This window comes from Nothoprocta perdicaria, unplaced genomic scaffold, assembly GCF_003342845.1.
Source record: "Nothoprocta perdicaria isolate Ctin4 unplaced genomic scaffold, notPer1 scaffold_132, whole genome shotgun sequence".
Taxonomy (NCBI): Eukaryota; Metazoa; Chordata; class Aves; order Tinamiformes; family Tinamidae; genus Nothoprocta; species Nothoprocta perdicaria.
In genome coordinates, this window is record NW_020454450.1 from 1198561 (window position 1) to 1214275 (window position 15715).

The window sequence follows — 15715 nt, forward strand, 5'->3', positions numbered from 1 at the left end:
TTTACTTTAAGCCATAAAGATTCTTTGCTATGAAGTGTTCATATTTATCTTCTTTTTCAATCTCTGGAGGCTTTGGTCTTCAATGTGTTTCTGTAAATCTTTAGAAACAAGGTAAGTGGAGTGGCAAGAAGAGATCTATGCTTGATAGCCTGGAGTGCAGGGATAATAACTATTCTAGCATAACCAAAGAGCCGTAAGTAGTATGGGAAGGGCTGGGGATTGATAGTATGAAATATGAGTTTATATGGTATTCTGATTTTTTATTTATTTAAGGATATCTGTTTACGAGCAGCATATGCGTTAGCCCTTTTTGCATACAACAACTGTGTCCAACAACTCCGGATCCAGGAGAGTGGAACAATTACAATATCCATATTTGAACCTTTCCTGCAGTCAGAAATTGAGACAGATAAAGCACTGGCAGCTTTTCAGGTATGAGATCTCTTAAAGCACAGGCTTTAGAAWTTTTTTTATCTAATATAATTTATATTAGATATATAAAATTTATAGAAGATTCAGTGTCTGTATAATAACATTGGATGGCATATCAATATTTTAAATTTTTGATTATGAATGTATCGCATTGTTTGTGATGATTAAATTTAGAGCAGCATGTATATATATTTTTTTCTAATACTAAAGAGAAGTATAAGAACATAAGAGGTTTGCCTAAAGCAAGTTGTCTTCTGCTTTCAGATTGTTGTATTAGCCAAAGTTATAGTGGATGCCGATCAGGTTACTTTGTCTGCTAGAGGTGTCATGACACTGGTTGAACTGCTCAACTCTGAGGACACTGCTACACTTATTCTTACAGGTAGGAAATAGAAATAGGCTGTTCCTCTACTCTACAGCAGCAAAAATGAAGCACATGCATTTTTGAGACTTTTTTTTCCTTTTTTTTTTATGACGTGCTCAAACTACTTGCATAACGTTTTTTTGTGTGTGTGGTGTTATTTTTTAATAACTCTTTCTCTGATGCAAAGCATTAATATCCTATACTGTAATATCAAGTGGATGCAGCCTCTGTATAGCTACTGCTTCATCTACTGGAGGAATGAATTCATCTTTAAAAGACTTTTAATGACAGTAGGGGAAAGGGTTTTAGTAATGAAAAATAAAACTTATTAAGGATTTCTACAGCTTGTCAAAAGACTAGAGAGTTAAAAAAAAAGTAAAGATAGCTATAGTTTTTTTTTTTTATTTCCCAAAGCAGATTTCTTAGAGAAATATATTTTCATTAAAAGGTCTCTGAGAGTTTGAGAAGAAATACAGTGGCCAATTTGTTGATATTGCAACCAGTTAATAGTTTCTGAAGTTGTTTCAGAAGGGGCACTGATGCCTAATGGAGGGCTATGGAGGAGACTGAACGTGCCTACAGTGCAGTTGTGCATGTCTCATTTCCAGGGAAGCTACTGGCCAGCCTGGCTCACACGAGGGCAGGAATTCCAGAAGCCATTACTACATTAGGAACGATCCAGCGTCTGTGTTATCACCTGTACTCAGATGATGAAGAGGTAAAAGGCTAGAAAAGTAACACTTGTGTTGTGCATTTCTGTTTATTTTTGCTTTGTGTTGAACTCAACTTGTGCAGCTGGCTGAYAGTACAGTTCATGCTAAGTGGATTTTTCAGGGGGAAAAAATAATGCAATTGGGTAATTAAATGGCCATCAATGGATTGCTATTATTYCAGAAGAGACAAGTTGTTCAGCTATATGTTTCAGGCTACATCAGCTAACCACTAGATCAGCCAGGAACATGGGCCTGCTGACTTGAAAGTTGTGCTTCTGAGTAGCAGTGATACTGAACGACCAATTAAAGACCCACTACTTTTGATTTCAGCTATTATTATTGTCTTTCTGACCCCTAATTTGGAGTTCTGATGGGTGACCAGAGAGCTGCTGCTACGCACCCGCTTTATTTTGATAAAAGTCCGTCTCCTAAGCAAAATATCCTCGGATCTAGGGTGAGAACTGTTGTTTTTCCCCTTCCAGGTGTGCATAGCCTCTGCGAACGCCCTGGGCTACCTCACGTTCAACCGCACGGCGTACCGGCACCTCCTCGGGGAGTGCCGCAACAARCCGCAGCAGTTCGGCCGCCTGCTGGGCAACCTCAGCCGGGACGCGCGCATCAACCACGGCTTCGTGCAGGAGTTCCGGCGGGAACGCCGCCTCGGGCTGCCCTCCCTCAGGTGCTGCAAAAAACGCACTCTGCAAATCCCAAACCACGAGGATTATTGCCATAAAATCCCCAAACACATCAAAAACGGCTAATTTTGCTATGAATTTTACTGTGACTTTTCACCAACTCTTGCAATTATCACAGGATGTGATATGSAACTGCAAATTCTGGATAGTCTGATTAATTGTAAATGATAAAACATTGACTTTTTTTTTTTTGAAAAACTTGAAATCAAAATGGCATGGTGCCTGCATCATTTGGTTTTGTGCATAAAGTTGTTCAGTCAGTTATTTATCAAAAATTCTTCATATTTTTGCAAACTGAGTATTGAAKACACACACCTTAAACACAGCTTAAATCTTAAAAGACTGAGAGAAATGCTTTACTCCTGTATTAATTCTCCCTTATCTTTTAAATTGCATATAGACCCTATATTGCTCTTACTGAAGTCAATGAAATCAATCATTTGACTTCAGAAGCTCAGACAAGATTTTAGTATTTTGCACTACCAGAAATGTTCCTGGAGTAAGACTCTACTTAAAATCAGTAAATGTTTAGGAACAAGTTCCTCTTTGGATGGGTTCCTCTTTGGCCAGGGGCTAACGTCAGTCCTTAGGCAAGCAAAGGCTTCAACGGTTAGCCCTGGAACCTGCCCCCAAATGCCAACTATTCTTAGGAGTTATAGAAACTTACTTTAAAATAAAATGGGCAAGTTTACATTTTTAAACTATGAAAAAAAATGACCAGGTTTCCTAATAAAAAAGTGTRTAAGGAAAACAGAAATAATAAAAAGGCTGAAGGACTTGAATTCACTACTACAAGAATGTGTTGAATGCTTTAAGCCATTAATTTTCAGGATGTCACTCTTCCACTTGCAGCTTGATGATAAATGGAGGACCACCTGCAGTTCCAACGTACTCTAAAGGTATGATATTCCTCACCCCATTTTGAGGCAGGTAAGCMGTTTACTGGTGCGTGCCCCAAAGTTTGGCAAAATATGACCACTGTATTAAATAAGCCATTTTACTAGTTTTGCTAAACAATGAAGAAGATGGATAAATGCAAAAAGGCCACAGAAGTCATCACTGCAGCCATAAAATACTTTTTTTGGGTCATATATAACTTTATATAACTTTAACTTGAGGTCTCACTTTTAGAAGAAAGCTGTAGCTTCTGCTGTTCAGAACACAGTTGCAACATATTACACATAGATTTCAACAAAATAATTTACTCTATTTTCCAGAGAGGTTGTGGAGCTGCAGAGGAAGACATCCCTGGACTAAATGTCAACCCAAGGACTCGCTTCTTTTAATATCTGCCCCTGCTCACCTGAGGGGAAAATTCAGAAGAGCAAATATGTTCCGTGGACAAACTTCTAGACTGTCTTCATTTACATACGAGGTTTCATCAGACATCACAAAAGTTTCAAGACCAAGAATTGTTAATGTCAATAAGATTTCAGCCACTGCGCCAGGAGAAAAGCTTAAGTCCTGTGCCAGCGATGGAGTTGAAAAGCACTTAATATAATTACGCCATGTTCTGTTGCTTTGCATTTGCAAAGTCTCCCGTGTCAATGGTTTCACAAAAAGGCTTTCTGAAATCTCAGTTCTTGAGACTGTGTTAGATGGAGGAAGACTATCTGTGAATACCTTAAAAACAGCTATACTGCTAAAGAATAAATGCACTGGATTTTAAGAACTCTAAACTTGTCAGACACATCTTAGAACATTAAGAGGGTTTAAGCTTCTATTTCTAATTAAGCAGTGCTTTATACCCTCTAAAAGAGGTTCCTGAAGTTTTTATGTGGAGGAATTGAAAAATAACCTGTGAGAGTGTCTGAATCTATTTTACAGAGAACATGTCAACATCTATGCCATCTTAGAGCACTATTAGGAACTTAGAGGACTATAGGAACTATTATATCCTATGAAATTATACAAAACCATCTCCTAAAACACTGTGTGACAAATTGAATACAGAGAATGTATTCTTCAAATACCACTTTCTGTCTAAAGAGAGATCTTTATCTTTTTTTCCAGAAGTACTGGCAAAATAAGGAACATAATTTATTTGTATTAAATCTTGAATTCAAGTTTAAAAGGAAGAAAAAACAAATCTGGTCCAAACACCACCGCATTTATCACAAGAGCTAAACTGGCTGTAGCTCTCTTGGGTATCCCGATTATTTTGGTTRTATTTAAGCAGGTAACTTTAAACATATGCATTATGTATTAAAAAAATCGGTTGCCATCTGGAACTAYGAGGTGCTCAACAGATATAGTGCAATAAGCAATATAAAAAACTATCTACTACTGATTGTCAAGAGGCAAGGTAGAAGTAACCCATTAATCATGTAAAAGCTGTAAATCTAAAATAATTAGAAAATATATTTTTATTTTGCTTTGATACCATTTGTGAAACAGTAATTTGAAACATTTAGCTGATACTACACAGCAGTAATTTGAAACATTTAGCTGATACTACACAGCATTTATTTTTATGGTATGTGATTTCCAACAACTGCAAGCCAAGTATTAACAGTAAATGTAACAGCATTCAGACAGTTCTTACTGAAGAATTTGTAGTTAGATTTTAGTTACCACTCAGTTTGATGCCAATCATCAAATCTTCATTTTTAGTCTTGGCACCTTGATTGAAGCTTCTTCAACTCTTTTTGAGATATCAATGCCCAGGGGAGCACTAGAAAATAATATTTGTTACAYATTTTTAATAAGTGTCATTATTGCTGCACTTAGAGGACAGCTCAGACAACATAAATGTGGTTTGAAAGTTCTTTTTGGTCCCTGTATTTACATTCTAATATCAGCTGATAAGTCATTTTCTGTTTCACTGATAAGAAGATGCACTAGAGGTTCATAGGTATGTTCTCTGTGGTAATTCTAAAGGAGGTAGGGTCTACAGCAAAGAACTCCTTAAATATTTTATGTAGTAGGACTTATCCCATTCTACTAGTCTTCTCAGTCTACACTTGCATTTTCACTAACTAGTGAGTAAGTGAAGAGGTGGACTGTAAGCAAATCCAGTCACTTACGTTGCTTCATAGCGGAGACCATCGGTACAGTTTAAAATACCAAGTTCTGCACGTAGCCTTTCAATGCCATTCCTAAGCAAGAGAACAACTGTATGAAGACGCACATCAAACATTACCTGAATACAAATATGTGCTTCAAATTACCTGCATGCAAGTATGGGGTTCAAACACAAATTCTTCRCTCTGATGTTAAGTTTTAAAGAACACTACAGAAACATGAAGAAAAGCAGTCCATACCATGCAATCATAACACCGTTATCAGTGCACAGTCTCGGAGGAGGACACAGAAAACTGAAACCATTTGCATCTGCCACAATCTGCAGCCCTTTTCGGATATACTGATTACTTGCAACTCCTCCTGATACGACCTGACACCAACAAAGAAAAAGGGCATAATAAAAACAACAAAAAAGGCATAATTCAAAAGTAAGCAAGTAAGGAGGGCTTTAGTACAGTAGTGGACCATACTCAATTACTATCCTATTAAAAGAGGTATCAAAGTTCTGCAGACAGCAATAAACAACAAGTTTGAAAAAAAGAGCATATCAGAAAAGAATATGAGAAGGGAACGTATTATGCTGCAAGATTCCTGACTAAAAGCAGGCTATAAATAGAACACCTATGAAGTACTGGGCAGCAATAGCCYAAATTATGTGGCCTGAGCTGTTCCTGAAGATTAGATTGATTTCTAAGAAAATCTATTTCTACTTAAGATGTATACCCACCAAAGTTGCATTTTGGGGTGATATTATGCTGTGTTTTATGCAGAAGAGCATGGCTCGATGCGTCCGCTTGACAATATGAGCGGCCACTGCATGCTGTGCAGCGGCAGCGATATCCTTAGCACAAGACAGCAGCTCTCCCTCCTGAACACCTGTAAAAGCACAAGGCCAATGGTTTTACCTGAATAGAGCACATTAAGCCCATAGCTTATATATCACTTTGTTTTAAAATACCTTCTTCCTTTTCTTGTTCTACGATTACTTTATTGACAAGATTCTGAAGCCCAGAGAAAGAAAAGTCACAGTTGCGATAATGCTGCATGGGAACTCTGAACGTGTGACGCTGCCGGTCCCCCGTCCGAGCCAAGTGCTCTATGGCCTTCCCCCCTGCCATGCCCTGGCACTCCGGGTGCTTGCTCAAGGACAGTCTTCTCGCTACCTGAAGTGCAAATCATGAACAAGAGAGCCAGAATGAGGAGCCAAATTAAGTCTTCCTGCAACTGCATCACTACATTCAAGTGCCTAAATTTAAGCACACTTGCTGAAACAAAACAAAACATGTATGGAAATATTACCTTGTCCAACATGTCACCYGGTGCTATATCTATTGACTGCCCAAGCAGAAGGAAATCTGAAACTCCTTGTGCTACTGCCAAAATGCAGTGGCCGCCAGACAGCAGAAGAACCAAGAAAGGGAATTCCACCTGATTTATTAGTCTGATGGTTAGTGCATGAGCCTCCATGTGATGAATGGGTATGAAAGGCTTCTTATACTTGTTCACCAGTTTTAAGCTATATTCCAGTCCCACCTGAAGACACAGGGCAAGTCCCGGCTTCACTGTAGTTGCAATAGCAGCAAGTTCACTTACAGAAACTCCACTGACATCGAGAGCTTCTTTTACTACTTGCTCAATGTTTTCCCTGTGAAGTTGCTGTGCCACCGGAGGAATTATCCCACCTGTTCTAGTTAAAAAAAACAAAGAATTACAATTGGTATTTTATAAATGACAGAATCACAGAAAAAGCAAATTTAAAATACCTCTTGTCCCTGACATATCTTGTCTCTTTCCTTACTACATTCTCTTTTGCTTTATTTAAAGGACACCTACATATGGAATAAACCACTGTTTTCAGGGGAAGGCCAGAAAAATGTATTACTTGCTCAAGTTTGTCGGATATCCCTCTTAAACGTAGCCAAATATTGTAGCAAAACAATTTGTGTAACTGAAGATTCAAAATCACTGACTTCTAACCGTCAGTTCAGGCACGTGGCCACCAGTGAATATTTTCATTCGTTTTCTCTTATAACACTGGAGAAATTTTGTGGTTTTAACTAAAAACAATTTGATGTTTAATTAAGCTAAATAATCAAGTCAAATAACCTTCTCTTTTGGGGAAAAATACTAGAGGGCACCCCTCAAATTCCCGTCCTTTCCCACCACGAGCACAAGCGCGGCTGCACGAGCGGCCCGGCGCGCAGGGTGTCTGTTCTTACTTGAGGTGGACCTCCCTCTGGCAGTGCAGCGCCTCTCCGCGCACGGCGCCGCTCTCGTCCACCACGGCGGCCCCCGTGTCATCGCAGCTCGTCTCGATGCCCAGCACCAGCCTCGGCGGACGCTGCTCTGCAGCGCGGGCCGGGCTCGCTCTGCGCCACGCCGCTTGGACGCGCTTAAGCGGTTTCCAAAGGCTTCTGGTAAGGCTGTTCATTGCTAGAAGCTTGTCCCGTGGTCACATCCAGAAACCGGACACGCACCGTCCCTGCACAATTTGAGTTGCTGAGGGCAGCAACCTGCAGAGTTCATCCAGACTGCAATTACCAAGGAATCATTTAATGAGGGAAGCGTCGCCTCCAACCACGGGGCAGGCACCCATACTSCTTGCTCCAGTAGGAAGGTATCAACGCTTTCATTAGGAGCAGGAATGCTCGCTCCAAGCCCACCAGAAACCTCTTTGGAGTTGTCTCGTGCCTACTCAATACTGSAGTACTTTCAAGCATATCCTCTCACGCAGAGGAAAAGTAACGAGCTTGGCAATTTGTAGGTAAACTATCCCGTCTGTGTATTTAATTCTCTAAAACCCAGGGTTTTTAGAACATCACTCCTGCAAGGGGCGGTTTTTCCTGGCCTGGCCGTGCTTTGCACGAGCACCGGGCAGCAGAGTCCCGCAAGGGCCGGGGCTGCGGGCGCTTCGCCTCAGGCGCGCCCGGAGCAACGTCCTCGCTCCAGCCCCTGCTCGTGTCCCTGCTCCGCGGGCGGGCACGGGCCGCGCCGCCTACCGAAGCCCCCCCAGGGCTGCCAACCTGCCACCCTCGGCCGTTACCGCGCGCGCGCAACGAGCGGCGCCCTCCTGCACCGCCATGTCAGCGCCGCCGCGCCGCCTCACGGCGCCCCCATGGCGCCCGCCCCCGTGGCTCCTGCTCCTCCTCCTCCGGCTCCGGCCCCCGTGGCTCCGGCTCCTGCTCCTCCTCCTCGTGCTCCTCCGGCTCCGTCCCGGCTCCTCCTCCGCCTTGCTACGCTTTGCGCACAACTTGAAGATTTATTTAGCACTAGGACATAGCCCATTGCTTGCTTATGTTTCTCCTTTTTTTTTTTTTTTTTTTTTTTTAGAAGAAGACAAACCAGCCAATCTACTAACATGAGTACAGATGAGCCCTCTTCTGATGCATTTTGTTCATTTGCTTCTCCTCCCAGGCTGTCACTGCATGCAAATATGAACCAAGGCCGTGATTAAATGAAAGAAAAATTTTCAGTCACCGCTGGCGTCTCAGAGGCGTCTGCCTAATCTGTTCACACTTGGCAACCACTTGGCAGCTTTAAAAATTGCTCTTTTCCCCAAGATACTCTAGTATCGGTGGTCTAGTTGTATCCCCATCAGCCCGGTTGCAGAGCGGATCACGCACGAGATGTCTCAGCACCACACACTACCCTTAAATGCTGCATTCCCACACAAGACATGCACGTTATTTACATCTTTGTCTGCAAACACGCACAGCGAGGCCACGTGGTTATTATCCAGGTGGGGGAGTGTGCCTGCTGGGCCAAGGCAATAAATACACAGAGTTGGACACCACATGAAGATGGAAATTGAAACAAACAGCACCATATTACCATAATTTACTGTGTTTCATTTACACATGTGCTGAGGAGGCATCTTTGCTGCATGGTCATTCTGTTCCTTGGTCCATCTGAGTCCATTTGTTTCCAGACCCAGGGAGCAATATGAGAAATGTCACAGTTGGATGCAGATTTAGGGAAGATGGGACCAGTGAAGGAAAAAATAACGGCACCKAAGGAACGTAAATGCTGTGATATTTGCTAGCAGCTGTGGAGCTGGACTAGTTATTCTAAGGCGAGATGTGCAGCTGTAGAGACACAGAGCCTGGCTGAGAGGCCTCATTCTGAGTGTAGGAATTAGATGATGTGTGTGCTAGGCTGGTATCTGAGGAAGCCACGAGGCTGGTGCTTGTGCAGGTGGACGTGAGGGAGGGTGGGTTTGCACTGCTGCCCAAGGGCAAGGAGGAGCACCCAGGGCAATTTGGTTGCACAGGCTTTGGTGCGTCCRGTGCTGGCATGACACTGGGTCAGGCTGTTTGGACCCAAGGCAGCAGCTGGAATGTGCTCTCCACACGACAGAGGCTGCCAGGCTCAAGGAAGCAGGAGCACAGTCCAAGATGAGTGCTAGGCAGGGCCAGCCCATGGAGAAATGTCCCATTCCTGGCCTCCTAGTGCCTGTTTTGTGCTGATATCAACTTCCTTGTCTGCTGTGTGCTGGGAAAAAGCCTTGTGACTTCACAGGGCTTTTGGTGACAGCCATCTGGGGCTGATGACCTCATCCATCCCCCATCGCACCAATAATGAGCATCACCTCTCTGTGCTGGCAGTCACTGGCTAAGCTCGCTTGAGAGTGACAGCGCTTGCAGAAGTTTGACCTKCAGTCACGGGGACAATGTTCTGCCCACCTCTTTCCCTGTCCCTTTCTGCGATCACAGCGTCACTGCTTCCTGGCAGCCTGGGCCTTTGCAGCCACCCCATTTGGGCCCAGGTTGGGTGGGATATTCTCCCAGGGGAGCTGGAGCAACTCGACATGGGCAGGGAGCCGCAGGGCTCCTGCCTGCCCTACCCGCTGGACCAGCTCTGGCCCTCCTGTGACCAGCTCGACCTGCTGCTGATGACGCTGCAGGTGCTCTCCCTGTGCACGCAAGCCCTGGGCCTGCTCGCGGGGCTTTTGCTTGCACGTTGGCTTTGGCGTAAAGCAGTCAGATGCCAGAGACAGGCGAGTGCTCAAGGGATGCGGGCAGGATGGTACTGCGCTGCTGGGAACAGGCAAAGCCCAGGGGACTGGGATGCTTGGCACAAGGCAGGGAAAGAACAGCTGGCCTAGAAAGTCTTGGCAGGACATGGCACATCCTCTACCTCTTCCCCTGGCCGCTTCCTACTTGCTGCTCTCAGGCAACAGGGGCTGGTGTCAGCCTCAGAGCAGGGCATGTGGACATAGACCTCATAGAGGTTCCACCCACTAGGCAGAAAACATTCAACCTGAGGACTTCTTGGTGCAACCTGTTGTCTGCAGCAGCACTGGGAGGCTTGTGTTTCTCGATAAAAGGCCAAGCCTTGCAGGACACATCTGAGCCCCATGGCCTGTTTCATCTCACCACTGCCCTGTCWTTCTCAGGAGGTGGACCAGGCATGCGCAGCTCCTGGGGACACCGACCGCCAGGGTGGGAGTCACTGCGACAGCTATGGGGTCCTGTGTCGGCTGGAAGCAAACACGGCCCTGATGGTTAAGCAGCTGAGGCGCCTGTGCTACCTGCACGTGAGGGACAGCGGGCTCCACAAACCAGCTAAGAAGAGGAAAGTAGACGATCTAGAAGAGGAAGAGAGTTTTTTCTCTGCCCCAACGTCCAGGTGCTCCCGCAGTAGGGCTCCAGGGGAGCTAGGAGAATAAAGAAACCGTTGGGAGAGCTGCTGTTTCTGTGTCTTGAGAGGGATTTGGGAGTTCTAGTTGACAGCAGGTTAACCATGAGCCAGCAATGGCTCCTGTGGCCAAGAGGGCCAATGGGATCCTGGCTTCATCAGGAGCAGTGTTGCCAGCAGGTTGAGGGAAGGGATCCTGCCCCTCTACTCAGCTCTGGTGAGGCTGCGCCTAGAGCACCATGTACAGTTCTGGGCTCCCCAGGACAAGAGAGACATGGAAMTTCTAGAGAGGGTCCAGCATAGAGTGATGAAGATCATTAAGGGACTGGAGCATCTTTCTTATGAGGAAAGACCAAGTGAGCTGGGCCTGTTTMGCCTGAAGTAGAGAATACTGAGAGGCGATCTTATGAACACGTACAAATACCTAAGGGAAGAATGTAAAGAGGATGAGGGCAAACTCTACTCGGTGGTAGCCAGTGACAGGACAAGGGGTCATGCGTATAAACTGGAACTCAGGAAGTTCCTCCTCCATGTGAGAAAGAACTTCTTTCCTGTGAGAGTGACAGAGCACTGGAGTGGGCTGCTCAMAGAGGTGTTGGGAGTTTCCTTCTTTGGAGATACTTAAGATCTGCCTGGGTGCGTGACCCTGTGCCATGTGCTCTAGGTCTCCCTGCTTGAGCAGAGGGGTTGGACTCGATGATCTCCAGAGGTCCTTTCAAACTTCAGCCATTCTGTGATTCTTTGATTCCATTTGCCTCTTTGGAAAGCTGTTTCGGAAGAGGAGAGGGGAGCCGTGCATGGTCCCGCTTGCAGAGACATAATCTCCTGTCCTGGCTCCCTGCCACAGGAAGGTCTCTGCTGTGTCCATGCCCTCCCCAGACCATGCCCCTCAGAGCCAAAACCCAAGTGGGCCCCTAGCATGTGAGAACCCTGGTGAGGACTTTGCAGCCTAGGCATGATGTCTGCTTGGCACCCACCTAAGTTGCAGTGTTTCACTGAAGTGGCTTTGTAGGCAAAATGCAATCCGCCATCACTGGGTCCTTACAGAGAACAATATGACCCCATCTCAATGACCTTGTCAATGCTATGCAACCCCCATCACCATGCCTGGAGAGGAAGAGAAGCACACCCACAAGCTTATCTTATGTGATACCTGTCATACCCTTCAAAGAGGCCCAAGAATCTCCTTGCCTGGACCAGAGCTTACAGTGGATGATTCTTGACAAAGAAAAGACACACAAACTAATGAACCCTTCAATATTTAGGCTTTTTTCTTACAAAAGAAAGACAATGTGTTTCTTAATTCCTCCTCATACAGCCAGGAAGCAAGGTCTGACTACAGGGAAGAAATGAACATGTCCCAATTCACTGGAACAAACTATTCTCTGAGATAAGTCTGACTCATCAGAGCTTTTAAGTAGTTTTTGTTAAGTCAGATGTCCAACTTTCTGACAGCAACAGTCAGAACCAACTTTACGTACTAGAGCACTATAGGAAATAGCACAGTGGCAATGCTCAGTGATGAAAACATTCAACACATAAAGCATTTCAACAAAATACGGTTCTTCATGAACCTTCACCTCTCACCAATGACTTTTCAAGTACGTAACAAACAGCACTGATAATACCAGTCAAAACTGGCATGAAATGGAAGGCTACGTAGGGGCTTGAGCACCAATTCCTAAGCAGTACCAGGCCTTCTTTGTCAATGAGGATTGTCCAATCCTCAGTCCACAGCCATGCGGACTTCATCAAACTAGGACAGTCTAGTCTAGGACTAGCCCATCCAGTTAGGGGCATAGGTCTTGGGGGCAGAGGACAGCATGGTTCTCAAGGATCATTGGGATAGCAGGCCTTCTTGGGTGGGATGCATTTTACATCATATCTGCTGATTTCAGCACATCCAAGGCAACAGGTGCCAGACAACTACTGAGACATTTGTCCATTTGGATGTACATTCCTCCTCCACGTTACAAAGAGCACATATGAGATTACGGCAAGMCCCGTCTTCTTTCAAGGAGACTATGGCAACTTCTACTGAAGATCCTGTGTATTCCTTGTGGAGAGCTGCTCAGACAGCCATGGGTGTTCCTACCACTAGAAAAAGGCAGAAAAGGGGCATGTCAGAGAGRTAGGTATTTACTTATTTATTAACATGCTGCTATGAATTATTTCCAGCTATCACAACTGTTTTTTAGAATGAATCCTTCTCCCAGCCATGAAACAGTCTGAATTGCAAGCACATCTCAGCTGTAGCTGGAGGGGATGGGCCAGGRGAGATGAAAGCAGACGTTTTGCCTATAATTGGCTTCCTGAGACAGTATTTAGAGCACTCTGCTGTCACATCACATCAGCAGAACATGCCATGAACTGCTAGCATCATTCCCTTCTTTCTGAGAGGGAAATGGGGTGTCTTCTTGCATACTCGCTTCCTAAGGTGCTTCTTAGCTGTGGCTCTAAGGGCACTGAAGCTTCTAAGTCATCCTTAAACAGGCTGTAGAAGGGCTCCGTGTGTCTTAGAGCTACCCTTCTTTGCTCCAATGTAACCAGACTTTTTTTTTTTTTTTTTTATCCTCAATAATTAATAGCCACAGTGATAAATGCAATGCAAGAAATAACAAGGAARCATTTTGGACATATTTCAAGCAATACAAGGGGAAACTTTAAGCTGCATTTACTGTTTCTAGCCATGACCAGTTCTGGACCTTTGCTGCATATYTTATAGGATTAATGGTCTCCAGCTGATCCACAGCCACACCAGGCCATGAGCTGCATTTATTTGGACCCTGACATTTAGATCTTGGATCTGTCCTACTGCTGTGCTCCTAGCTGCTATCACTGGGCTGTCTGATGCTGGTTACCCTCATGGCCTGACCCTGACCTGTGGCTTGGTTTCCTGGCCACCTTCCTGTGGGAAGGTTTCTCTTCTCCACAGTGTTGCTGTAGGGCGCAGCATAGGAAGAGCCATTGTCCACTCCTTGCCCATGCATTCCTCCACTGGCTGTAGGGTTCAGCTGCCTGTGTTTTGGTGGTGGTCTGCCTTGCCTCTGTGTGTTTGGGGCTGCTATTACTGTAAAAGGCAATTGAAGGGTTGCTCTTATGCTTAATGGAGCACCATGTTTTATTGATGACTCTGCCTAAAGAATCAAGACTCCTTTGATTTAACACTGAGGGAAGGTTTCAAACAGATGTAGAGAGATGGAGGAGGTCTGACTGGAGCATTTAATGACCCCCTCACAGCAAAGGTTCTGCCTTTGGTTCCGCCTTTTCAGGCCAAGCCATATGTCAGGCATGTAACCCTRGAGATTTCACTGCAATCCCAGAGAGACCTGAAGGGCTCTGCCCCACTGGAAAGTGTTTGGATCAGCTCAGCTGTAAAGTGAGGGGAAGAGGAAGCTGCCATCCTAACCCCACAAGCCAGTAACGCAGGATAGCAGAGCTCAACCTCAGTTGGCAGAGAGGTGTGCCAGGATGGAGAGGCCCTGTCCCTGCAGTGACTTCCCAGGAGCTTTGGGACCGGGTAGTGAGGCACAAACAAACACATATCCAGCAGCACAAAGTAGCACTAGGGTCATTTACTTCAGTCGATGCTGGCAGCTTCTCACCATGCAGCACATTTGTACCATGGGCTTGGCAGGGCACAGGAAAAACTGGGATCAGAGCTACTTCCCAGCTGGAGTCTAAAATAACTGAGATTGCCACCACAGGGACGCAGCCAGCACATGCCATGTTCAGGCCTATTCCTTCCTTAGCTTGCTGAGGTTTTGTCTAGCTTAATTTCTCCCTTTCTTCAAAGTGTTCATGATTACTGGGACTTTACTCCTACCAGGAGGGAACAGAGGGGTCCTCCTGGTGCTTTGCAAGTAGCTGCCATTAGACCAGGGAGAAGACAAACAGCAGCCAGACAGCAGCTGGTGTGAGGCTGGGAATGAATTATGTAGGGCTCAGACTCCTTGGAGAGCACTGGATAATTTGAGGCCATGTAGGGGGCAAATAAAACACACTATTATGGCAGCCAAGTCAGGAAGGGTAAGTCCTCCCTACACCATTTGGGATCACTAGGGTGTTGGAGACTGGTGGCAAGCAGGCAGGATATCTGGCAACAATATGATCGCTCATACCTCAAGGACCAAGATCCAAGGGAAAACTTGCTAGCGGTCAGCTTATTTCATTAGTGGCCCTCATGCTGAAAAAGGCTAATCCTTACATGCTAAAGAGACAAGCATGGAACAAGTAGGAAGGGAGATCACAAAGGCTAACATCCCAAACCTTTTAGTGAAAAGAAAAAAAAGATGGAAAGTTAACATGAAGCCAACACTGAACACACAGGAGGAGGTTCTTCTTTGTCGAGTTTCTTAACAGACATATTTGTGATCCTTTGAACAGTCTTTGTCTCATCCCATGGGATACTAAATGTTTTGGGAAGAGATTTTCTTCTTCACTGTCATGGCATAAAAACATATCTTGTCAACTCATATACATATGTATTTTATTTTATTTCTATGGGAAAGTATCACTATGTCAATAATTAAACATCATACTTATTTTCTTTATCTTACTGAAAACTTTCCTTTATACAGTTGAATCTTCTTCGATTAGCAGTCTATTCCACTACTTTTCTGTATTTTTTTAGGAACAAATGCAAGGTTATGGCTTATATGCCAGTTTGCTCCTAGAGTTTGAGAATGAGAACAGCTGGACACTGAGGGCAGGACATCTAATCTAGGTTCTAAAAATGCACTGGACACACAGAAATCTGTCTCTGAAAGAACCAGTGCAGTATGAGAACAAAAGTCAGGATTCAGAATTCTTTTTAAAACGAGCATCATCCATTCAGCATGGCCTGTGCC

General features: G+C 44.7%; 2 protein-coding genes across 3 annotated transcripts in view; one reads left to right on the top strand and one right to left on the bottom strand.

Annotated features, from left to right (window-relative positions):
• The window catches only part of ANKAR (ankyrin and armadillo repeat containing), a 14764-nt gene extending 10661 nt beyond the window's left edge, over positions 1-4103 (top strand). The window contains exons 17-22 of the mRNA XM_026033736.1: positions 274-432; positions 697-814; positions 1405-1514; positions 1992-2188; positions 3030-3103; positions 3422-4103. Coding sequence (XP_025889521.1) covers positions 274-432; positions 697-814; positions 1405-1514; positions 1992-2188; positions 3030-3103; positions 3422-3705 — 942 coding nt within the window. The 3' untranslated portion in view covers positions 3706-4103. The remainder of the gene's footprint in view (positions 1-273; positions 433-696; positions 815-1404; positions 1515-1991; positions 2189-3029; positions 3104-3421) is intronic.
• Positions 4104-4584: 481 nt separating this feature from the next.
• On the bottom strand, positions 4585-8193 carry OSGEPL1 (O-sialoglycoprotein endopeptidase like 1). Of its 2 annotated transcripts, none has more exons than XM_026033760.1 (7): positions 7448-8193; positions 6528-6915; positions 6187-6391; positions 5956-6104; positions 5468-5598; positions 5231-5302; positions 4585-4878 (listed from the first exon to the last, which is right to left on the bottom strand). In XM_026033760.1, exons 1-7 carry the CDS (start codon positions 7657-7659, stop codon positions 4800-4802), a joined length of 1236 nt encoding a protein of 411 aa, XP_025889545.1. In that variant the 5' UTR covers positions 7660-8193; the 3' UTR covers positions 4585-4799. The 2 variants fall into 2 exon arrangements, with proteins under 2 accessions (XP_025889545.1, XP_025889547.1); XM_026033762.1 differs by having other exon boundaries at positions 6528-6910; positions 7448-7595.
• Positions 8194-15715: the final 7522 nt, after the last annotated feature.